Source organism: Sapajus apella, unplaced genomic scaffold (assembly GCF_009761245.1).
Source record: "Sapajus apella isolate SASKATOON/1434 unplaced genomic scaffold, GSC_monkey_1.0 scaffold55, whole genome shotgun sequence".
Lineage (NCBI taxonomy): Eukaryota > Metazoa > Chordata > Mammalia > Primates > Cebidae > Sapajus > Sapajus apella.
Window position 1 is genome coordinate 7,414,919 of NW_022436995.1, and position 26,186 is coordinate 7,441,104.

Below are 26,186 nucleotides of genomic sequence, written 5' to 3' on the forward strand. Positions count from 1 at the left end.
GTAGGTAAGAGACAAATGGTGGCATTCTTTTGAGTTTCTGATTGGTCTTTCCAAAGGAGACAGTCAGATATACTGTACGTCTATCTCAGTGAGCAGGGGGATAACTTTCAATAGAATGGGAGGCATGTTTGCCCTATGCAGTTCCCAGCTTGACTTTTCCCTTTAGCTTAATTATTTTGGGTCCCCGAGATTTATTTTCCTTTCACCAGCTGTCTATTAGATATCCAAGAGATGTCAGCAAGGAGTTGAATACATGTGCGTGTAGTTCCCAGAAGGATCAGCACCTGAATGACAGGCACATTGAAGGCGTTTAAAGCCAGGTTTAAGGCTAGGTGCGGTGGCTCACGCCTATAATCCCAGCACTTTGGGAGGACAAGGCGGTTGGATCACCTGAGGTCGGGAGTTGAGACCATCCTGACCAACATGGAAAAACCCCGCCCAACAAAATTAGCCGGGAGTGGTGGCACAGGCCTGTAATCCCAGCTACTCAGGAGGCTGAGGCAGGAGAATCGCTTGAACCTGGGAGGCAGAGGTTGCAGTGGGCCGATATTGTGCCGTTGCACTCTAGCGTGGGAAACAATAGCGAAGCTCCATCTCAAAAAACGAAAGAAAAAAAAAAACCAGGCTGAGGTTATTTGGAGAAATTTCAAGAGAAAGGAGAGATTATTTGGAGGAATTTTTAGAGAAAGGTTATTTGAAGAGAAAGGCGGGGAGTGGGAGTAGGGTGGAGTGGGGGTGGGGTGGAGGTAGAGGCAGTGAATCATCCTGGGGATGCCAATGTCCGGAAGTTAAGTAAAGGAGAACCAGCCAAGAAGTTTGAGAAGGATCAGCTAGTGTAGAGAAGAGAAAAACAACTGTGCTGCTCAGAAAGCAAGACAGTAGTGTTTCAAGGAGTTTGGTAGAACTGGGCTGGGAGTCATGCTGGATGAAGAAACAATTGGGTTTTATCTTGCAGGTCTCTGCTATCCTTGAGAGGGCTATTCAGTGGAGGGGTGGGGAAAGGGACTAATTGGTACTAATTGAGTTAAGTTGAAAAGGTGAGGTGAGGTAATGCAACTATTTCCTTTTTTTCACGCAGGCTAATGTGCAGTAGCACAATCTCGGCTCACTGCAATTTCTGCCTCCTGGGTTCAAGTGATTCTCCTGACTCAGCCTCCAGAGTAGCTGGGATTGCAGGCGGCCGCCACCACGCCCGGATAATTTTTGTATTTTTAGTAGAAATGGGGTTTCATTATGTTGGCCAAGCTGGTCACCGAACTCCTGACCTCAAGTGATCCGCCCGCCTCGGCCTCCCAAAATGCTGGGATTACAGGCGTGAGCCACCGAGCCCGACTAGTAACTATTTTCATTTGACTGATGGGACAGTGCACATTTTGGTTGGCATTTGTAGTTAGAAATGTTTGAGAGAAAACTCAAATATATGTTACAAGCCTATGTGTCCCGTTCCATTGTGAAGAGTACTGACCTAGGATCTCTGTAGCTACTGAATGTTTTTTAATTGATAACACACATCTGAAAGTGCATAAAGTCTTAAAATGTACAGCTTGATCCTTTTTTTAAAAAACTTATACATACGCCCATATAACTCCTGTTCACATACATCCAACATAACCATAAGGTTCCTCTGCACTTTCCCTGCCTATAATCTCTCACAAGTAAACCCATTCCGACTCCTATAAAAATCCAGTAGCTTTACCACATTGTTTTTGAAGGATATCTAATTGGAAAACTGCTTTAGCACATTATAAACTTACCAATTTCCTTGAGTAAGTAGACGCTAACCATTTGGCGCCAAAATCGTGGGAGCGACTTTAAGGCCTTCTTCCTCAAAACACCTCCCCGCTTTCTACACCACGCCTCCTTTTGCTCTGTTCCTTCCCCACAATATTGGGGCACCCTAGGCGGTAGAAGAAGCCGCTTTTCTGTCATGCGCACTGAGTAGACGTGGGCTTCCCTCTTTCCCGACTCATGCGCATTGAGAGTCCTCTAGACCCGCTCACCTCGCAGAGCCGTAGTGCGCATGCGCGGAGCGGCCAGCGAGGGCGGAAGTGGGAGCTGCGACTGGGAGGAGGGGCCGCTGCGCTTGCTGTGAGGTGGGCGAGCGGCGGACATGGCGCCCTCCGGGAGTCTTGCAGTTGCTCTGGCAGTCCTGGTGCTGTTGCTTTGGGGTCCTCCTTGGACCCACGGGCGGCGCAGCAACGTTCGCGTCATCACGGATGAGAACTGGAGAGAGCTGCTGGAAGGAGACTGGATGATAGAATTGTGAGTGCGGGGTGGCTGTCCCGGGCTGCCAGGGTTGTATGTCCGTGCCTTGGACGCGCGACTTCATCCCACACTTTCCTCAGGCCGGTCCCAGGCTCACGAGGACTGCTCCTCCGAGTTGCGGAGCGAGCATGCCTGAGTTCTGCGGCGCCAGAAACTCCTCTTGGGATCCGCCGCCCGCTTGGTCCCACCCCCTTGTCTCTTACCCGGGAATGTTAAGTTTCTTCTGTTGTGCATATCGTTTCGTTTCTGGGGCTGTGGTGAGCCTAAAGGGTTAGCGCCAATGCGAATTCTGACGTTTTTCATGACTTTGAGGATGCAATTGGAGCGCGGGGAGGGAAGTGTCTCACTAGTGTCCCAAGTAGTTAATTTAGAGTGATTTTTCACAGACTTCGCTTATTTTCACTACACTTTACAGAAGAGAATATTGAGCAAAATCTCTCCTCTCTTTTTGTCCTTAAACGATAGTCTGTTTATGGTGTTGGAATTTGGGGCTTTTAAGCTTTTTTTTTTTTTTTTTTTTTTTTTTTAAAGGTAAGTTTAGTTTTTTTTTTTTTTGTGAATGCTGAGTAAATTCAAATTGGGTTATTTTTAAGTTTTCGTTTTCCTTTTTTCCCTCCTCTTTTGCTTTCTCTTTTTCATTCCTCATCTCATTTTTCCTTTTGGTGTCTTTGCACTGTAGAGAATACCCTGGATTGTGACTCCTAGGTCTTTGTAAATGGTATTACATTAAAAGATAAAATTAATGTATTAATGTGATTATTATACACTGTCAAGAGCGCCAGGTCATCATTTATTGCTCGAAATAAATCATGTATCTTGTGTGGCGATTTCAATTTAATAATGGCTGTTCTGCAACAGTAGGAAAGAAAGTATCTTGCCTTTGCTTTAGATGCTAAGTTGGTGGTGTTATTATACATATTAGCGGTATTACTGACAATAGTAAAAGCATGATTACTGAGTATTAGCTGTGTACAGGACGCCACTAAGCACCTTTACACGGATACCATATTTAATTCCCTACAAATTCTCTTTGACAGGTGTTTTTCACAATTTACAAATAACAAGATACCTATATACGTTAGTTAACCTATCCAGATATTATGCTGGATTTTTTTGGCTCTTCACAGTAGGCATGCAATAATTGTTGTTAGAACACCTTCTTTAAAAAGGTTCAGCTGGAAGTGGCGTACGCTACTCAGGAGTTTGAGGTATGAGGATGGCTTGAGCCCAGAGGTTCAAGACATCCTGGGCAACATAGAGAAATAAATAAGTACATAGATAAACATTAAAAGAAGACAGGGTTCAGGTGAGTGTTTTCTTGTGTAATGGATGCAACAAGGGTTGATAAGTTAAGGAGGCCGGTGACATCCCTGAGGAAGAACCCAGAGGCTAAATCAGTAAATCCTGAGTTATTTTAAACACATACACCACACACACACACACACACACACACACCCACCCACCCACCCACCCACCCACCCACACCAACCACCCCACCCCCCGGCCTAGCTCGTTAGCTCAGGCCAGTACTGGCCTGGCTCCTTAGCTCAGGCCTCTAATCCCAGCACTTTGGGAGGTCGATTTGGGAGGATCACGAAGTCAGGGGATCAAGACTATCCTGGCTAACCGGGTGCAATCCTGTCTGTCCTAAAAATTAGCGGGCGTGGTGGGTCTTGCCTGTAGTCTCAGCTACTCTGGAGGCTGAGGCAGGAGGGTTTGCTTGAACCTGAGAGGCAGATGTTGCAGTGAGCTGAGATCACACGACTGCCCTCCAGCCTGGGTGACAGAGCAAGACTCTGTTTCAGAAAAAAACAAAACAAAACACCCCACAAAACTTACAACATTTATATGGAGGGTAAGATAAAGGGAAATAGTCATAATATGTATATAATCTGCAACTTTGAAATGAATTTTCAGGCACCATTGAAAGCTTCAGGGGAGAGGAACTATGACAAGTGACACTTTGTTTTTCAGTCATTGTCATGAGTAACTTGTTTTAGATCGTGCCTGTAAAATAGTGTTACAGGCAATTTTTTAAGCGGCAGTGATCCTGTGTTTATATGCAAAATACAGTCAAGTATTACTCAAGGATATTTTTTAACTCATTATGATCAAGCTATATAAATACAGCAATCAGAAGTATTAAAGAGAACAAGAGTAACAAAACATTGAGTATGAGGTATATCCATGTTGGAGCATTTATCTGAAATTATGCTATAGGGTAGTAGTTTCTCTGTTTTCTTAAATAGAGATTCTAAAGTTAAGTCTTTAGAAAGCAACTGACAGCCTGGGCAGCATGGCAAAACCCAATCTCTACAAAAAAATATGAAAAATTAGCTGGGCAGGCATCTGTAGTCCCAGCTCCTTGGGGGGCTGAGATGGGAGGATGTCTTGAGCCCAGGAGGTTGAGGCTACAGGGAGCCCAGATTGCACCACTGCTCTCCAGCCTGGGTAGCAAAGTGAGACCCTGTTTCAAAAAATAAAAAAGCAACCGAGCAACAAAATGAACCTGAAAAAGAAGGAATCTAGTAGTTTTAGTAATAGTCTGCTCCTAATTACAAGTGAATTATCTTCAGTAAATCCATTTCTGGTCAGAAGTTTTGTCATGGAGGTATTTTCATTGTAATACTGTTTATTGTTAGGAGCTTGGCTTTTATAGTACCAGTTTGTCTTATTCTACAATTTCTATTTTAGGAGTTTGATTTTTGTAAAACAAGTGAAAATGTGAAGTACAGAAACTGTATTTTTGTGTTTAACTGGTTTAGGCTTTATTCTTCCTGGTTTTGTTAAAAATAAACTGTTAGGTGTATTATAAGATAATATACGATAAAGTGGAAAAATAAGATCCTAGGGAGATAATGAATATCAGAGGGATAATTTAAATGCTAATATGCTTATGTTTGTAAATCCAAGGTCTTGGAAAAAGGATGACCTAGCTGGCCAAGAGTTTTGTTTGGCCTGCTTAGTATTTGTGTGTGGGTTATTTTTTGAGGTAACATTCTTATATAAAAATGCAAATCTTCATCTTCTTTTAAATATGAATAGCCAGCTTTACTGTGCCAGCTTCCCTTATGGCAATCCTACTTGGTAGTGGTTGCCACCTTGAGATGGAATATGTGCTTTTCTATTCACCACAGCCGAGGACACTCCTATTTTTCCAACACTTTGCATTTGTGACTCCGCCATGTAAATTATTAAAATTGGTGAACTCTAACTTTGATCTTGAGCTTTCTTGTAGCAACATGTTAATAGAGAAATGCAAAGGCTTTTTAAAGAGCTGTTTTGCATGTGAAAAAGTCCTTGTGTCTTATTCTCAGAATTTCATTTGATTAGCATCATCAGTTCACCATTCTTGATTTCTGGGTTGTTAGATCGTCACTTGAAACTTTTTCATCTGCATAAAATTAACCACTTTGCCGCCGTCAGTATTTTTATATAAAATACTCATTATAAGTTATACATTTAAATTTTTTATCCCAAGATAAATGGTCATACTAAAGTGCTTAACTCTTTTTTTTTTTAAATCTATATTTCTTAGTTATGCCCCGTGGTGCCCTGCTTGTCAAAATCTTCAACCAGAATGGGAAAGTTTTGCTGAATGGGGAGAAGATCTTGAAGTTAATGTTGCGAAAGTAGATGTCACAGAGCAGCCAGGTACTGTCAGTTTTTTGGTTAGTTTTGCTTCTTTGCTGTTTGGGTTGATATGTTTATCCTATTTTCTACATTACATGGTCTCCCGGAACTCTACCTTTCATTAGGTTTTGCTAACCTAACAGTCTGCAGCTAGTTAACCTGACTTGTCCACCTCCCTGATGGTGGCTTAGTTTGCAGTGTCTGCAAAATGGAGATTCCCTGATTGTGTATACACGTCATTTCTTGAATGTGTTGCTTTAAGGGTTCTTGAAGATATTACCCTCTCTTTATTCTTGCCCACATAACTGCCTCTGATTTGTTGTTCCTTGCATCCCGGGTCCCAGACTAGTGTGTAAGATGCCTTTGAGAAGTTCTAGAACACTGTGGTTCAGGTGAACATTGGCCAAGCCATATTTGCATCCACACTAAGCTTCATAATAAGGAACATGTGGTTGAGTGATTTTGTAGAGCCAAGGTCACATTCCCTGACAAAAGAAGATTCCCTGAATCTCTGAAATTGAGTTTTAAATTTCGAACCTATGATTTGAGGATGTGAGCTCCTAAATACAAAGCCCTTATAGTTGTGAGGTCAGGTGCACTCCTGACTTGGTCCCTGAACAAGTGGCAGGTCCTGCCCTTAAGGAGGCTCCTTTCTCAGACCATCCTCATCTTACCATTCCCGGTAGTTACACTATCCTTGGGTTCTTGGCTGCCCCATCCCAAATGGTAATAATAAGTAATATTTATTGAGTGCTTGCCTATTACAGCATTCTTCCAAGTATCTTGTGTTTATTATTTAATCCTTATACAACCGCATGAAATATGTAATGTCCTCATTTTACAGATAAGAAAACTGAGGCACAGACAGGTCAAGTCCCTGTTCTATCAGTGCTTGACACATGGCTAATAATAAATGTTAGCTGCTGTTGTTTTTGCCTGTCTTGTGAAAGAGTCATAGTATTTTCCATTTTTAGCAGCACCATAAACTACCTTTGTTTGTTGAATGTCAAGTTCAATTTCATTTGATTTTAGATCTAAGACCCTATTACCTTGCTCGCCCATGACTAATTACTAGTAGTCTTAGACAGTGGTATAAATGATGAAGTGTTTTTGTTTATTTAAAAATGTATTTAGTACTCTAATTCTGCATACTTTTTAACTGAGATAATGTGCAGTATTGTGTTTTTTAAAGTTGCTCTAAGTACATAATTCATTTTTAAGTATTACAAAGCACAACTATTAGGTATAATTTCATATTCTTTCCTATTAGTACCTATTTAAATAATTCAGAGTTAACTTCTAAGTAGTCAGTGATTGGCCCATGTAAAACCTTCTGTGTGTTCTTTATTTGTAGGACTGAGTGGACGGTTTATCATAACTGCCCTTCCTACTATTTATCAGTAAGTATTTGAAGATTCTCAATTGCAGAGAAGTATGCATTATAGTGTAATCAGAAGTAGTAGGCCTCTGGATTGAATCCTGTTTGAAGAGCTGAGGTAATCTTATTATATTCAGCAGGTATTTTAGAGGGCTTGCTTCGCTTAGTGTTATCCTTGGTGCCTTTAGGTAGTTGAGTGATATGTGAAGCAGTCTCTATTCTCAAAGATTTACCGTTGTTTTAGAAAGTGATGTTCTTGTGAAATGGTGTGATAAGTGATTATGAGTCCAAAGTAGTGGTGAGTCCTGTAGGACGTTGGGTAAAGGAGAAATCACTGTTACCTAGAGTGGTTCCTAGCGAATATGGGGTTTAAATGAAACCGTGAAAGTGGAATTTTAAGAGTACAGGGTAAGCATTTTGTTCTGAGGACAATCTCATAAACAGTCATTAACAGGAACATGATATGTCCGAAAAGGAACTAAGAAAGTGCTATTGTACAGCCTTGGATAGCTTAGTAGGTGACAGTTGAGTATTAAATCAAAATGAGCAAGGTTATATAGTCTTCAGTGTCAGGTCTATTAGTTTGGCTTTATCTTCTCAATTGGGGGTATGAACTCTTAAGCCTGTGTGCCTGCTCCGTACCCTAACAGCATGTAGCTGGTAGGTTAAATACCAGGAGGTACTGAAAATAAGTTGACAATTCTTGGTGTTTGTATCTTGTTTTTCTTTGCGCCCCCCCCCCCCCCCGCTTTTTTTTTCATGTTTTTAAAATTCACCCCTACTCCCTTTACATTGATTTAAATTTCTGTTCTCTGTCTCCATAAGTGCTTCTCTCCTGCCCTTCTCAGACAGTCCTTTTCCCCACATGCCCTTTCAGTCTCTCCTTTGCTTTTCACTTCCTAGTGCCCCCTGATCTTATTTGGAATTTGCTGCCCTTTTTCTTTTAGTCAAAATTGTTTACCATGTCCTTTCTCCTATTTTCTGCCTGTTGAAATCCTACCTATGCTTCAAAGAATAGCTCCAATGACACTTCACAAAAGCTTTGTGTTTGGGCGGGAGTGGGGGGGTCTTCCTTGTGGTCTTTACCTCTGGGTGGATAAAGGGTCCCTTAACCCTACTTAACCAGTCCCTAGTATGGAGCTGTTCAGGTTTTGCACTTAAAGTTGTGGGAACCAAGAGAACATGTATGACTCTGACAGAACTTTCTATGTTGGGAATGGGAAGGAGGAGATGGATCTAAGGAAGTCTGCAAAGCTGACTGTAAACAGTCACTGAAATGAGAGGAAGGGAAGCAGCGTACCAGATGCCTCCAGTGATTTAAAGCAGGGTGGCTGAGGTGATGCTATTATGGCCAAAAGTACTAGGAAAATACCTTAAAAATTTAAGTTATAGCTTAACAATGGCTAATAATTACTGTGTGCTAAGCACTATTCTAATAATTTTTATATAATTCTTTTAATATGTGTATTACACATAAGGCTTAAAAGTACCTTTCTGAGATGTATCTACTTAACTGTATTTCATAGTTTTATTATTTGGAAGAATAACATTTTAAGGCTTATGATTAAAAAAAAAATAACCTTTCTGTTTAATTAAATTAGGGGCTAATAGTCATGAGTAGGTAAATAGTATCATTTGCTATTAATACTCGTACATTGCTCATGCTTTTGAATGTTAGAATTGACTGTAAAATGAGGTGAAAAAATATCAAAATATTAAATTATTTCTCAATGCTGGATAATATTTAATTCTGATTCTCTTTAGTTGTAAAGATGGTGAATTTAGGCGCTATCAGGGTCCAAGGACTAAGAAGGACTTCATAAACTTTATAAGTGATAAAGAGTGGAAGAATATTGAGCCCGTTTCATCATGGTTTGGTCCAGGTTCTGTTCTGTAAGTATGAAGACTTTGTCTCTTACCCATTTCATAATTAATTGGAACAGATAATTATATTTTATCTAAATAAAATATTTATACTCAATTTGTTTCTTGAACTCTTAAGGTATATCCACATTTATTACATGTTTGATCTTTTTAGTTTGACCTAAGTCAAACATGTTTTCATTTTTTTGAGTTAGAGAAGGCATTTTATAGAATTCTGTTCTATACCTTTTCAGGAATATTTTCATTTGGTAGATTTGATCATTTGTATCATCAAAAACAAAATGCCCCTAAGAGTGTTCACAGCGTAATGGGTAAAGCTGTTACTCTTGTGTAATAATTGGAATGAGTAGGCCCAAGCTTGTACTCATGCTACCTCCAGACTTCAGTTTTTTGTTTTTTTTTTAATGTTCTGTCTCCATAGAGACTGCTGATGCCAACTAAATTGCAAACTTCAACTCTTGATGTAAAGTAATTGAATTATGTTTGGTTGGTTATTCCACCTGTTTGATAACTTCTTATATGAATAGTGTATATAAACAGTGACTGTAATAGCATGCCTAACCACTGAGCTTTATAGATATCTAGAGGGTAAACGAATTTCCTCTTAGCAAGTGGCTATGGAGTGATAAGGATTGGAAATAGCAAGCATGCTTTCTGCTTTGCTGTTGGGGTACGAGGCCTCACTGGTCATTTGAGAGACCACTGGGAATAGTGAGTTTTGCTGAAGTCACCAGGGACTGATCCTGTGTGGCCAAGCTGTCTTTTCCTGTCCTCTCACCACACTTACCCTTGGAGGGTAAGAAGTTGGGACAGTAACCATGTAAGAGAGAAATGCTCTAGATTCTGGGAATGGGAGAAAGATCAGCCCTGTCAACACTCACCCATTGAACTATCATGCCCAACCCAATTTTGGAACCTACTGTTCCTGAAATAAATTACTGCAGACTACAGTGAGGCTATATAGTGCTTTATATTTCAGTTCCTTGTTTCTCTTCTCACTTGGCTTTTAAACAACAGAAGCCTTTAGACATGATTAAAATAACCTTTCATGTTGAACTAAAAATAGAGCTGATTTTTGTTCTCTGAAATCTCATCTCATAAATGAATCTTGTCCTTCAGTAGAAGAAAGTAATTGCTTGTAAGTCTGTTTTCAAGCAGCTGCAATTGGGAACTCATAGACTTTTCTTATTTCTGAAGCATGCCTTTTTAAAACTGCCTGTCTGAATTACCTGGATTAAATTATGTAAAATACTAATTTTTACTTGCATGATGACTTAGCATTTATTTCCTATGTAATTATTTTATATATCATTAAAAGTTGTCAAACTAATGCTCTTGTACATTTTAATTAATTTCAATAAAAAAGAGAAATAGTTCTTAAGTGGGAAGAATTGGCTTGACAACTGTTTCCAGTCCTTCCCTGAGCCTCCCTTTGGTCATGCTTTCAAGGCTGTTAAGGGTGAATAAGAGTTTCGTTTTCCAACTGGTTTCATGGAACTCGTAACCCTTTACTCAGTGTATTGGAGAAATCATCAGATGAAAGACAAAATGTTACTGTTAGAACGGTAGGAGAAAAGGAAAAAATATTGTCAAGTATTTTTATTTATGAGGATGTCACATGGTAGTAAAAATTTAGAAACTTAGTTTTCATAAGCAAGCCTTATTACAGGCCTGAAATTTGTCATGTATCACTAGTCTTGATTAACAGCAATAAAATCTGTCATATTGGGGAAATTACAGAGTAGAAAATAGGATATATAGACAAAGCTGTGTATGTTATTCAGTTTTTTAATCATCTCTTTTATTTTTAGGATGAGTAGTATGTCAGCACTCTTTCAGCTATCTATGTGGATCAGGGTATGGACTAAAATATTTTTATCTTAAACATTTTTACTGCTGTCACTTTAACAAAAATGAACAGATTTTTAGTTTTTTTTTTCCTTTTGATTTTAGACTTGCCATAACTACTTTATTGAAGACCTTGGATTGCCAGTGTGGGGATCATATACTGTTTTTGCTTTAGCAACTCTGCTTTCTGGACTGTTACTAGGACTTGTAAGTATTTCATTTTTGGAATGGTTGGAAGAAAGATATATTAAAATGTGATAATTTAAAATAGTTACATTAGCTGTGACATATATTCTACATTCAGATTTCTTATAATGTTTATTTTTACAGTGTATGATATTTGTGGCAGATTGCCTTTGTCCTTCAAAAAGGCGTAGACCACAGCCATACCCTTCAAGTAAGTATATTTTAAAGTGTTTATTTTTTATTCACTATAGCCCTGTTCATTTCTGTAATCACAATCGCACATTTCACAGGTTGCGCTTCCAGCTTAGAATTCTAATTGTGGATTGTTGGTCTTTATCAGCTATGGCATAAGGAGAGGTAGAGGAGATGTATATTTCATGTAAGAATGTAGTCCAGTGGATTTTGGAACCTTGTTATTTTCTTGACTCTTATATTATGGATAATTTTAACGTTGCATATAGCATGTAGATATTTAATAATATTTATTTGGTGTCAATTTATAAGTGGAATATATTCTACTCTTGAAGTTATTCATTGGTATACTGGCCACCACATTTGAAGATTATTCTTTGAATGCCAGCCAATTGTAAGTGTTTTTTTTGTGGTAGGATATTGGGAAAAGCAATCCCTGTAGTTGATTTAGGATGTTATTAACACTGAACTGTACTACAGAACAATTTATTACAAGTATTTAACAATCTTGTAATTGTACTGTTAATGGAAGCCTTTATATTTGCAGTTCTTAAAGAATTTTTACGTATCTGTTACCCTGTTTGCTTTTCAGCAGCCCTGTAGTAGAGTGCATAGGTGATGCCGCTTCCATTTTGTACTTGAAACTAAAGTTCACAGTCAAACAGAAGTGACAAAGCATAGTCTTCAACTAATCAGACTTGTGGACTGATATTCCTTCATTTATGATGTCTTTCTTAACTTAGGGCTTATTGAGATCAAAATTTCTGAAATGAAGTCTATGGAGATTACATTTATAGGGTACTTTGTCCTTTCATAACTGGTAGGTCATCGTTCATTTCTTAGATAGTTGCATTGATACTAAAAAGGACATGCATAAGGGATGGAACAATTTTATCCAACAGGGACCACTGACATGTAGAAAAAACCATAAGCACAGATTACTTAAATGACAAATATATTGTTAGGTTTAAGGTTTTTGAAGTGAAATTAATATAAAATGTTTACTCACCAACTTTTAAATGGTGAATAAAATGTAAGATTTAATTTAGTATATAAAAAGATACTACATAAAAATAGCTATATAGATGGTCCCTGACCTACAGTCATTCAACTTAATATTAACTTTACAATGGTGCCAAAGGAATACGCATTCACTAGAAACTATACTTTAAATTTTGAGTTTTAGGGCCAGGCGCGGTGGCTCACGCCTGTAATCCCAGCACTTTGGGAGGCCGAGGCGGGTGGATCACAAGGTCCAGAGATCAAGACCATCCTGGTCAACATGGTGAAACCCCATCTCTACTAAAACTACAAAAAATTAGCTGGGCATGGTGGTGCGTGCCTGTAATCCCAGCTACTCAGGAGGCTGAGGCAGGAGAATTGCCTGAACCCAGGAGGCGGAGGTTGCGGTGAGCCGAGATTGCACCATTGCACTCCAGCCTGGGCAACGAGTGAAACTCTGTCTCAAAAACAAAAACAAAAACAAAAACAAAAAAAATTTTTTTTTTGAATTTTGACCAATTCCGGGCTACTGGTGTGCAAGACTATACAGTACTTTTGTGATGCTGGGCAGATTAGGTTAGGTTAGGTGTATTAATGTATTTCAACTTATGTAAAGGTAGAGTAGATATATTAAATGCCTTTTTGACTTGAGATATTTTCAAAATGCTTTATCAGAGCATACGACATCATAAGTCAAGGAGCATTTGTATTATGTTTGGTTTTCTTATATTCTGTCTTCACCCTCACATAAATCATACAGCCGTCAGAAAATCTGTAGGGTGATCAGTGTGCAACTGGCATTGGATCCCGTAAATGTAACAAAGTACATACTAACTCATGTAATATGCAGGCTGAATCATTATTGCCACTGTTGGCACATCATTCTCTCATCTCCCAAGAGTTTACTTTGGGAGTCTGAATAGATTGATTTCTCTGAGGATGTAGGTGTTGGAGTCTGCATCGTCTTACCACTTAGGGTAAACTTGAGAGTGAGACTTGCCTGGAGAACTTGTTGAAACAGATTGCTGATTCTCCACCCTGGGTTTTAGACTCAGAAGTTCTGTGTTGGGGCCAAGAATTTCTGTTTCTAATAATCCCCAAGTGAAGTTGATGTTGCTGGTCTGAGGACCACTATTTGAGAACCCCCGTCTTAGAGAAAGTGGTTACCAATAGGAAAATCTATAGGCCCCCGCACATGAAATAACTTGTGTTTTGGTGTTGACCTTACAAACTTTTTAAAGGAATACTGACTTTTTTAAAGACTTTAAAAGACTTTAAAAGAATGCTGACTTTTTAAAAGAATACTGACAAATTCTTCTAGAATCCTTTCTGTGCAATACTGTGGAATACATAACTGGTGTACACAAATAGGTAAGTGTTCTCAAACAAGAAAGATAAAACAGTATAATATGCACAATTTTAGAAACTTTAGAAGAGTTGAACCTAAGGAAATGACAGATAATACTCTACCTCTTTTAGGAAGTTACAAGAGAATTCATTCCTTGGAAGTGAAATTTTTAAAATGACTTGACTAATTCAGGTCAAGCTACTCAAGTTTTTCTGTTCTCTATTATGATCCACAGTAAGAGTCACTAAAGAAGTCTTTACCTTTAAATATCTGTTAATGTGGAGGGATTGAAAGACATAAAGCGTTTTTTTTATTCAAAAAGAAGACAAGCATGGTCTCTGAGCCAGAGGGATCTGACTGGGCATCCCAGCTCTACCACTTAATAGCAAAGCAGTATGACAGACATTTCCTACCCTCTGAGCATGTATCCTCCTTTGTGAAACGGATATAATTTCACGTTGCTCCATTAAATCATTATGATACTTTGAAGATAGGTATGTAATTCTCAATTTATCGTGGTAACACATAATAAGCATTCAGTAAGGAATTACTGTGCACATGATTATGTTATTTATTTTTCTTTAGTAATACAACTAATATTAATCCAGACTTAAAAGTGAGATTGCCATGCCCCTTCTGTAGTAGAACACATAATTTGAGTTTTCCAGTATATGTGCTTGTCTTGATTTTGAGTTGCTAGGGTTGCTAAAGAAACCCAATTCAATCTACTGTTAAGCAGAATTGGAATTTATTGGTTTATGTAGCAAAGAAGTTTGAGATCAGCATTGACCGGATCCTTAAGGCTCAAATGATGTTGTTAAGATGCTTTGTGTTTCTGACTTACTCAATTCTCCATACCTTCCTTGTTCAATTCTCAGTCGGGTGCTTTTTAGAATTTTATTTTTCCTATTTTTTTCTCTGCCCACAAGGACATCTGGATCAGCTTAGTTCTTTCCAGTCACTAGAATAAGGTGGTTTTAGAAACTCATAGTCACAATCTAAGAATAAAAAGGAAATTCATTTTTTTCTACACCCACCTATTTTTTTGGAGAAACTCTGGTGCATTCCACTGTGTAAAGGTCTCACTTCTTGGAAACCAGGGTTTCCCAACCTCGACACTATTGACGTTTTTGGCCAGATAATTTTTAGTTGTGCTGGACTGCATTTTTTACACTGTTGAATGTTTAATAGCATTCTCCTACTTGCCAGTAGCATTGTCTTTCTCAGGTGTGAAAAGCAAAAATATCTCTAGACACAGTTAAGTGTTCCTTGTGGAGGGGGCAAACTCATCCTTGGTAGAGAACCACTGCTGTAAACTAATATTCACCAGGACCACAGGGGGTATGGCATAGGGAAGGGGCTATTAGCCCAACAGAAGGATGGATTTCAGGCAGACCAAACAACAGATTGTTCACTACTAGTAATTTTTTCCGATGGTTTGTTCTGCTTTATTAACCCAATCCTTCCTTGCGGGTCCCCCTTCCCCGGCCCTATGATTCTGGATTGCCTAGGATTGGGGGCAGTCTGAGATCATTGAACAGAGTAAAGCTCTTTGACCCAATTCTGTCTCCTTTGTCTCTCCATGGTGTGCTCTAGGCTTAAGTTAACTAGCAACTGGCCCTGTAAAACATAGAAAGGATGTGTATGTGTGTACATACTCACTCATTGAAATGTGCACTTCAGATTTGTACATTTTATTGTAACTATAACATAGTAAAATAACATATATGGGGGTTGGGTAAGGGGAAGCACATTTATAATACCAGAAGAAGATATGGACAGAAATACAATCTTTAACTGTAAATGTGTAATTTCTGTTCCCCTGGGAACTGAAGCAAAGATACTGTTGAAGTTTTAGGATACTTGTAGACCAGATGATTAACAGCAAATTAATATGAGATAGTTTTTTTTTTTTTTTTTAAGCCAGTCAAATTTAGCAGTGGAGGTTGTTTATCACCATTAGTGACAGTAACATTAGTAAGTTCTGATAAGCTACTACCATTGCACCAACCAGTTCTTTTTAATGCTATATATTTTCTTACAACTTCCATATTCACAACATTAATGCTGATTCATTAAATTCAGTTCAGTTTATAAATGGGTGGGTAATTAGAATGACTTTGATAACTAAGATGGCTCAAACCAATTTTTGTTTTTATATCATGTGTTTTTTTTGTCTTGTCTTGAATAACTTTTTCCTTTTGGGAAATCCAAACATGATATATAATTGCCAAAGCAGTTTTTGGGCATATAAGTCATTGTATCTTGATTTTACTCTAAAGCAAATCTAATACGTCAACAAAAATACATTTTTTGTCTTTGTCTTTAAGAAAAATTATCAGAATCTCTGCAACCTTTGAAAAAAGTGGAGGAGGAACAAGAGGCGGATGAAGAAGATGTTTCAGAAGAAGAAGCTGAACGTAAAGAAGGAACAAACAAAGACTTTCCACAGAATGCCATAAGACAACGCTCTCTAGGTCCATCGTTGGCCACAGATAAATCTTAGTTGAATTTTATAGTTATCTTAATATTATGATTTTGATAAAAACAGAAGATTAATCATTTCATTTGGTTTGAAGTGAACTGTGACTTACTTGAATATTGCAGGGTTCAGTCTAGATTGCTTTTAAATTGAAGAGTCTACATTCAGAACATAAAAGCACTAGGTATACAAGTTTGAAATATGATTTAAGCACAGTATGGTGGTTTAAATAGTTCTCTAGTTTTTGAAAAATCGTGCCAAGCAATAAGCTTTATGTATATTTGTTTAATAATAACCTGTTTCAAGTCTGAGTTTTGAAAATTTACATTTCCCAAGTATTGCATTATTAAGGTATTTAACATTATTGTAGAGAAAAATATTTCTCATTTGATATAATTTTTCTTGATTTCACTGTGTGAAAAAAAGAAGATATTTCCCATAAATGGGAGCTTTGCCCATTGTCTCAAGAAATGTGTATTTCAGTGATAATTCCGTGGTTTTTTTTTTTTTTTAGAGATATATTCCAAAATTTCCTTGTGGTTTTAGGTTATGCAACTAATAAAAACTACCTTACCTTAATTACAGTTTTCTACACATGGTAATACATGATATGCTACTGATTTAGGAAGTTTTGAAGTCCAAGGTATTCTCTTGATTTTCTCTTGTATTTTTCATATTTACTATGGGTTACATTTTTTATTTTTTCAAATTGGATGATCATTTCCAGGAAATATTTTTTATGTTTTAGTAAGCAGTATTTTTTTGTTGTTTCAAAGTGAAGTTTACTGAGAGATCTATCAAATTGAGCTGTCTGTTGATAATTTAAAATTTTGGCCACTCTTTTCAGATTTTACATTATTCTTGCTGAACTTCTACTTGAAATTTTTTTCTCTTTTTTTCTTTTTCTTTTTGAATGTGAAGGTGAACATTCCTGATTTTTGTCTGATGTGGAAAAACCTTGGTATTTTACGTTTTGAAAATTCACGGAAACTTAATATAAAACAAAGTTTGCATTCTACTCAGGAAAAAGCATCTTCTTGTATATGTCTTAAATGTATCTTTGTCCTTATATACAGAAAGTTCTTAATTGATTTTATAGTCTGTAATGCTTGATGTTTTAAAAGCATAACATTTTAATATTTTTTAAAAGGCAGACTTCATATTCTCCTATTCTTTCCCGACTGCTAATACTGTGTGGAATTTCACAGGTAGAAATCAACAGGATGGAGCATTTAGTGTATTTTTACTCCTTAAAGAGCTAGAATATATAGGTTTCACCTTACAAGAAGGGGGAAAACCATAAATACAATGAATCAACTGACCATTATGTAGTAGACAAATTCTCTAACGTCCCCTTCTTTCTAGGCTCTGTTGCTATGTAAATCCATTAGACTTGTGGTATCATAATATACAAGTTTTCTTTAAAGTCCTCTCCTTTAGAATATATAAAATATTATACCATTGAAGAGTTTGGATGTGTAACTTGTGATGCCTTAGAAAAATATCCTAAGCACAAAATAAACTTTTCTAACCACTTCATTAAAGCTGAAGACTAGTATGATTTCTAGTTGCCTATTCGAAGGTATGCTTTATTACTTTGTATTTAACAATGTTCAGATGAGTAGTTGTGTGTTCCTATATGTATACTTGATATGCGTAATTGAAAGACTGCCTTCTTTTTCTATTGAGATGGTTAAGGACAGTAATGCTCATTAATCAAGCATTTTTTTTTTCTTTTTAGTGTTCTAGTATATGTGACATTGGCAAATTTTTTATTAGAAAATATGTGACCAGAGGGTTTCTATAGAGTAAAATAAAGCAAAATGAAACAAAAAACCACACAAAAAGACCCCTTATGTTACAGAAAATTTAAAATATGCTGAATGGATAGGGTCTTGAAATTTCAGGAAACATATAATCTCAGAGTTCTTAAAGATTGTTATTATAGATAGCTGAGTAATTTTCAGTTGGTAACAGGCTTATAGAAACTCTTTGGGATTATTTACAGATGGTTCAGGAAGGAATAAAATATAAGTAATATCCTGGAGAATTCTGTGCCCTTCACCCACAATAATCAATTCAGCTCTACTATTAAAGTATTGTAAAATCTGATCTTTAGAGGAAAATAGAGTATTCTACCCTATATTGTATAGATACTTAATGATTATCAGAAAGACTGAAAAAAGTTTTAGTGAAGAATTCTGGCTACATCTAACAGCTACTATTTATCAAGTACCTACTGGAGCTTTGTTGTTTTGCTGTATTCATTTAGTCGTAACGATGACTGCAAGACAGGTAAGCATTGCACATCTTTCAGGTGAGTCAGCTCAGAGGTTTGGTAGCAATAGGTAAAATTTGAATCTAATTCTTGTTTTAAGTCTTTTTAAAAATTTTTATTTTTTTTTTGTTTTTTAGTGTATGTGAAGTTCAGCAATCTCTTATCTGTTATTTTGGTCCTTTTTTTTTTTGTCTGAGATGGAGTTTCACTCTTGTTGCCCAGGCTGGAGTGAAATGGTGTGATCTTGGCTCACTGCAACCACTGCCTCCTGGGTTCAGGTGATTCTCCTGCCTCAGCCTCTTGAGTAGCTGGGATTACAGGCATGTGTCAACACTCTCAGCTATTATTTTAGTCTTAAAATTTCACTCCTATCAGAATATAGCAATAAATGCTACTTAGAAATACCATAATTATTCAATATTTGCAGTCTTGTGATGTTGGTTACTGCATAAAGTAACTTATTGCAGTAAATGATGCTTTAGAAAGCAGTTTTCTCTTGTCAGTTGTGTCCTTATTCAACCTTATGCAAAAGCATAGTTCTGGACTTAATTATGGTGTAATTAAAATTATTGTATGAACATTTTGGCTCATATTTTATGACATTGCAATTCATCCCAGTGGTCAATTTAAGGTAGGGTTCTTACAGTATATTACTTTTGATATAGGTATTTTATTAATAAGAACTTATTTGGGTTGGAGTTCAAATGCTTGGTTTTACTGAGTGATTGTATGATTCTATAAATAAAATTTTAATTGAACATCCTTGCATATTTAGATGTTGGTATTGCTTATCTAGCAACTTTTGTATTTATGAAACCATTAAAACTAGAGTGATAATGAATTTTATGTTGGAATTTTTATAATATGTAAGCAGCAAGATCAGATTATATGCTTGAACAGGTATAACATTTCCCCTTTTTTCTCATTTATTCTTAATTGACAGGAAATAATTGTGTACATTTATTGGATACAAGGTGATGTTTTCATCGGTGTATACCTTGTAGAAAGATTCAATCAAGCTAATATATCCATCACTTCACCAGTGTATCTTTTTTTTTTTGTGGTGAAAATGTTAAAAATCTAAGCTATTTTGAAATTTACATTATTATTAGTTGTGATCACCTATGCAATAGATCACTAAAACGTATTCCTCTGGTCTGAGACTCAGTGCTATTTGATCAACATTTTCCCTTTCCCCAATTATCTCTTTCTAGCTTCTTGTAACTACCCTTCTATTGATTCTATGAGATTAACTTTTTTAGATTCTACATATAAGTGAGATCATATAGTATTTCTTTCTCTTCCTGACTTATTTCACTTAGCGTAATGTCCTTCAATTTTGTCTGTGTTGTTACAAGTGACAGAATTTCCCTCTTTTTTTAAGGCTGTATAGTATTCCAGTATTCTGCATTTTCTTTATCCTTTCATTCATTGCCAGAAACTTAGGTTACTTCCCTATCTTGGCTGCTGTGAATAATGCTGAAATGAACATAGTTAGGTTATTGAGCTTCCTGGATCTGGATTTCTATTTCCTTCTCCAACTTCGGGAGTTTTCTGCCATTATTTGTTTGAATGTTTTCTGTCCCTTTCTTTCTCTCTTTTCCTGCTACATTGATAATGCGTAAATTCTGCTCAGTGATGTCTCATATACCCCTTAGGCTGTCTTCATTCTTTCTCATACTTTTTTTTTCCCTCTCTTCAAATTGAATGATTTCCAATAACTGTCTTCAAATTTGCTAATCCTTCTGCATGATCTAGTCTGTTGTTGAATCATTCTGTTGAGTTTTTTAGTTTAGTTATTGTATTTTTCAGGATGATTTCTGTTTGGCACTTGTTAATATTGTCTATCTTTTTGTTGAATTTCTCTGTTCATGAATAGCTCTTCTTACCTTGGTTAGCATCTTTATGACTGTCCTTTTGAATTTTCTGTCAAGTAAATGACTTATCTCCATTTCATTAGGGTTGGCTTCTGGAGATTTATATGATTTTTTTTTTTTTTTTTTAACTTGGAATACATTTCCCCTGTTTCTTCATTGTCCTTGACTCTTTGTGTTAGTTTTTGCTCATTAGATTAAAGAACCCCACTCCAAGTCGTGGTAGACTGGTCTCATGTATTATGTTCTTCCTCATTCAGCCTCACCAGAGATTATAGGTGCCTCTAAACTCTTTGTACTTGTCCAAAGAACCTTTGTTCTTAGTGAGCCCCAAGAAATTAGAGAGCATCAAGTCATACTATTGTCTTTTGAGAGGCAGGATAGAAGGCAGTTCCTTGGAATGCAACTGCAGAGGCTGGAGTGTTAGATATGTTGCAGTTCTTTCCTTGCAGAGAAGCTGAGAGCCAGAGTGTATCTCTCACTCTTTCCATCTTACATCAAGGACAGGCCAGAAGCAGATGCTTTAAGATTTGTTCAGACTGTGCACTTTGAACCTGGGGAGATAGCTGCTGAACCTGTACAAAGTTAAAAGTCACCTTTTGTTCTCTGTGGTCTAGGAGACTCAGGAGTACAGAGCTCTGTTGGTTTCCAGAACTAGGTGATGTAGGAGCCAGTAAAGGCTTGAGTGAAGGATTTACAAGTTGGGCTGCTAGATGCATGCAGAAACTGTTTCCACAGAGTTGCAGATTGGATTTGTTGCTGGAACAAGTCAGAGAAGATGGTACTGGGAGTGCCCACTCTCCTGTTAGAGCAAACAGAAGTTTCACAGCCTACTTGCAGGGGGAGACTTGTCTGGAGTTGTCACTGAAGTAAGTCAGGGAGGAAGGCAGGGAGTGTCTGCTTTGCCTTTCAGGCATAGAGAGGTACCCTTGCTGGTCAAGAAGGTGCAGGGGGCGTCATCCCTCCTATTCTTGCTGGCACAGGTCTCCAACCTCTTTCTCTGAAGAGATTATAGAGCTTCAGCAAGTTGAGGAAGGCGACACAGGGAGTGCTGTGCTTCCTGTTTAGACTTGAAGAGGTTTATTTATTTATTTATATATTTTTTGAGATGGCCTCACTGTGTTGCCCAGACTGGAGTGTAGTGGCATGATCATGGCTCACTTCAGCCTCAACATCCTTTTGCTCAGTGACCCTCCCATCTCAGCCTTCTGAGTAGTTGGGACTGCAGGTGCACACTACCATGTCCAGCTAAGTTGTTGTTCTTTTTTTTAGAGATGAGGTCTGAACTAGGTTGTCTAGCCTGGTCTTGAATCCCTGGGCTTAAGCGATCCTCGTGTCTTGGCCTTCCAAAGTGCTGAGATTATAGGTGTTAGCCACCACACCCAGCCTTGTTTGTATATGTATTTTTAGAGACAGGGTCTTGCTCTGTTAACCCAGGCTGGAATGCAGTGGCAGCATCATAAGTTACTACAGCCTCAAACTCCTGGGCTCAAGTGATCCTTCTGCCTCAGCCTCCCAAGTAGCTAACATTACAGGCACACACCACCATGCCCAGCTAATTTTTAAATTTTAAGTAGAAACATCGTCTTGCTATGTTGCGCAGGCTGGTCTCTAACTCCTGGCTTCATCCTCCTGCCTCTGCTTCCCTAAGTGAGATTTACTCTTTATTTTGCTATATAGGTTACCAGGTAAAGGTTTGTTAGAAGCCAGAATCTCAGGATGCTGCTGGCAAAGTATGTGTTCAAACCCTTTAGGAGCAAGTTGGGAGCTGAGCTGGTCTCAGCAGCAGCTGGGAGTGCTTGCTTGGTTCAAAACCCCCCTTTGCTCCTTTGTGCTTGAGGGAAATCTTCCGATGCCATGCTCTCCTGTGAAGCAAAGTAATTTAAGTGTCAAACCCTATGGCAGGGACTATAAATGCTGAGTACGTGTGATATGAGTCCCTCACCAGTCAGGAAGAAGCTAGGAGTTGGAGTTTCCTTTCTGATTTTAAGGTGCCATGCTAAGGATAGGATTAGTGTGCTGGTGTATCTCCACTTTTCCTACCTGTTTTGATGTGGATATTTTCTCAGCCATATGGTGTGTAGGTGTTTTTCAGCTGGATTCCGGCTTTCTCTTGAGAGAGCTGATCCATGTATAGGTGTTTACTCAGTGTGTCTGTGGGAGGAAGGACAGTCAGGAGCCTTCTATTCCAGCCTGTTGCTGACATCATTCCCCTCCTTCTCTTTTAAAGTAATTATTTATTTTGATTCATTAGCTATAAATCGTGATAATATAATAGCGGTGTTTTGCCTGGTCATGAAATCAGCTTATATCTCTCTACCCACTTGCCTGTGTGTGACATTACTTTTAGCCTATCTTCCTAGTGGTATTACAACTCAGACTGGTTGTGTCCTAAAAATGAAAACACCAGAAGTAAACTGACCAAACAGAGGTTTGATTTATCTGAAACTTCTTTTAAATGTAAAAATAATTAAGAGAGTCATTTTAAATTTAACGGAAATATATTTCATTTTTGAACAGTAACTTAAGCAATGTATTTCTTAAGTCTTCCTATTGTCAGTGTTTTTAAAAAAGCATGTCAGAAATAAGGTTATCCAGTGGATTAGAATATATCAGTTCAAGTCCTTAGGATGGTTCAGCATATTGCTACCTGGGCTTTTTTTTGAGACAGTCTCACTTTGTCGCCCAAGCTGGAGTACAGTGGCGCAATCTCACTTTACTGCAATTTCTGCCTCTTAGGTTCAAGTGATGTCCTGCCTCAGCCTCCTGTGTAGCTGGGACTACCAGCATGTACCACCACACCCAGCTAATTTTTTGTGAGATAGCAGGGCATTCCTTTTTTTTTTTTTTTTTTTTGTTACCCAGGCTGGAGTGTAGTGGCATGATCTCAGCTCACTGCAACCTCCACCTCCCAGGTTCAAGCGATTCTCCTGCCTCAGTCTCCCAAGTAGCTGGGATTACAGACATACTTAATGAAGCCTGGCTAAATTTTTGTATCTTTAGTAGAGACGGAGTTTCACCTTGTTGACCAGCCTGGTCTCGAACTTCTGACCTTGTGATCCGCCCGCCTTGGCCTCCCCAAGTGCTGGGATTACAGGCTGAGCCACTGCGCCCAGCCTGATACCAGGGCAGTCTTAAGAAACTTTCTCTAAACTTTAGATATCTCCTGTCTTCCACAGAATCAAATACACATTTCTTGGTTGGAAATTTTAAATGCTCTTAACTGTCTGCCTACCTTCCACCTCAATTAATATTCTTGAGACCACTTTAACAAATCAGCTGTTCGGTGAATGTTCCTTACATCGTTGGTTCATAACTCAGCTCAAATCTGTTTAAAGTCTTTGCCAGCCCACAAGTGTAGATTTTTTCATCCTCTGGCAGTTAAGTCACATTTTGTCTTGTAATGTTTCTTCTCTTACATTTATTATGCCAATTCGCTAAGTGACATTGAACAAAAGACCATACATCTCTTGCCTCAATTTATGTGTAAAATGATTCCTGAAGTTTTTTCTCTACCTTTAAGAAGATAATTATTAGATTCATATTTGTCTCCAAAACCTGATTGTCAGCTCCTTGAGGCCTGAAACTTGTTAGTTTGAAACAAACTGTAGTGATGTAGTGGGATACTTCTGAGCATTGATGTTCACCTTTCTAAAATGAAATAGGTCACTAGGAAATAATTCACACCGTGAGTCTGCTGAGATGGAGCCAAAAAAGAAGAACCCTGCCCTGCCCTTTACTCTCATAGACAACACTGTTGTGTTGTGTCACTGTACTAGCATCATCCTGTTCTTCACTGCAAAAGCCGGATTTTAAGTCCTCCATCTGTGTCTCCCCTGCATTCATATGCTTCAGGGACAGTTGACCCCATCTTTGTCTGCTAGGATTGAGTTTAGATTATGAACACACATGCTAATCCAATCCAGCAATTGACATGATCAATGGATATGTGGTCTAAATTGAGCCACTGAGATGCTGCGGGCTTCTGGCAAGATCTCTCCTCTTAAAAATTAGACTCAGAAAAGAGACAGATTCTCTTTTTTTTCTGGAGTTTGGCATTGTCTGGATGTGATACACAGAATTTGGAGGTCATCGCACAGCCTGAGGATGAAACCAATAAACAGGATGGCAGAGCCAAGAGAATCTCAGAAAGGCCAAGGGGAAGTCCTAGTATAATACCTCTTAACTGTGGACATCTTACTTGAGAGAATTTTTCTTACTGTCTAACCATTTTGAGTGAGACTTTTCAGTTGAAATTAAAGTATGAGCATGGCTGTCAGCTCTCTGGACTTTGTAAACAATGGTGTTTTGATTTAACTTAACCCAGCTCATTCCATATCTGTTTTATTATCTGAGAGTCCTCATTCGAAGCCTCTGGTTTACTTTTCTCACTGTGACATTCCAAGGTAGGGGGGAGCAATGAGTGCATGTATGTGGCTGAAAGTAATTCATGGGCCAAATCAGACATACAACAAGCACACTGGATAATGAAAGGTGAAATTACTATAGTTTTCCTTCTAGGGATCTATATTTTATTATAGCTCATAATTCTTGACAATAATGTTATGCTCTGTAAGCATTAGAGATGAAATCCTGGAAGCTAAAAATAGTATGTATTGGATTCAAATATAGTTGTTTAGTGTGAAAGCATGCTCTGAGCCTAAAAGATCCTTGCTTGGCTTGTTTAATACAACTTTTATATTTGGATTTTATGTTTAGGGAGCAAATTCTTATAAATCATTTTAGACAATTACTTGAGTTGTCTACTGAGAATGGAAACAATATGAGTTTGAAGGTGGTAAAGAGGAATTATTTTGCCATTTTGTTTCCTTTAAGGAGGAGGAAGGAAAGGATGAGCTATGTTTATGTTGTCTCGAATGTTTCCTAGTCTAATGTTTATATAAAGGTAGATTCCAGTTGAATAACCTTACTGCTTGGTAGTCTGTAACTTTCACTATAACTGCAACCATTTTTTTTTTTTTTTTTTTTTGAGACAGAGTCTCACTCCGTCACCAGGCGCCAGGCTAGAGTGCAGTGGTGCGACCTTGGCTCACTGCAACCTCCGCCTCCCGGGTTCAAGCAATTCTACTGCCTCAGCCTCCCGAGTAGCTGGGACTACAGGTGCGTGCCACCAGTGGGCCCAGCTAATTTTGTTTTGTATTTTTAGTAGAGACAGGATTTCACTATTTTGGCCAGGATGAACTGCAACCATTTTTAAAAGTGTTATTTGGCAAACCTGTCAAGAATGTGATTTCTTTTTTTGGGTTGTGATTTTCAAGCTCCTTGTTAGTGCATGCTTTAACAACTGACTGCTGGAGAAGTCAAATTGCTTGATAACTTTTAGTAATAGGTCACATATAAACATTGTTAGTTACATTCAATGTTAACATGTAAAATCAGGTTGTTAAATGGTCCCAGTTTGGCTGATTTTTAGCTGAGTACATGCAAACTACGTAAAATGATCTGTTACTCACTCTGATCTTCGATATGAGATTCCAAAGAAATTATAGTCCACAAAAATAGGGCATTGTGGTGTATTTTTATTAATCTTTAGCGTAGTCCTTTATTCTGAAATTATATCTTTCCACTTTTTAGTGTTTTTAAAATAAAAAATGGTAGTAGATTTTTAAAAAGTGACTTTAGTAAAGTTAGAAGTTGACAGTTTCTTGTATCTGTTATTTGGATGAAAATGTTACTGGGCTGCAACATTTTAAAGTCTGAACAATACATCTAGTGGGAGATGAATAAACTGAAGTTTCCTCATTAGGCAGCTCATGGAAAGACAGATAGTACATATTCGAATCTCCTCCTAATCA

The 26,186-nt window shown here is 37.9% G+C and overlaps 1 protein-coding gene and 1 non-coding gene across 2 annotated transcripts; both read left to right on the forward strand.

Moving 5' to 3' along the window:
- Nucleotides 1-1,973: 1,973 nt before the first annotated feature.
- On the forward strand, nt 1,974-19,534 carry TMX1 (thioredoxin related transmembrane protein 1). The gene is made up of 8 exons (XM_032244589.1): nt 1,974-2,262; nt 5,804-5,919; nt 7,253-7,298; nt 9,041-9,169; nt 10,972-11,017; nt 11,114-11,215; nt 11,339-11,405; nt 16,067-19,534. The coding sequence occupies exons 1-8, from the start codon at nt 2,111-2,113 to the stop codon at nt 16,240-16,242; spliced, it is 834 nt and encodes a 277-aa protein (XP_032100480.1). The 5' UTR covers nt 1,974-2,110; the 3' UTR covers nt 16,243-19,534.
- Nucleotides 6,043-6,177, forward strand: LOC116527744. Its single transcript, XR_004258707.1, has one exon. It is a non-coding gene; the product is annotated as a small nucleolar RNA SNORA70 (small nucleolar RNA).
- Nucleotides 19,535-26,186: the final 6,652 nt, after the last annotated feature.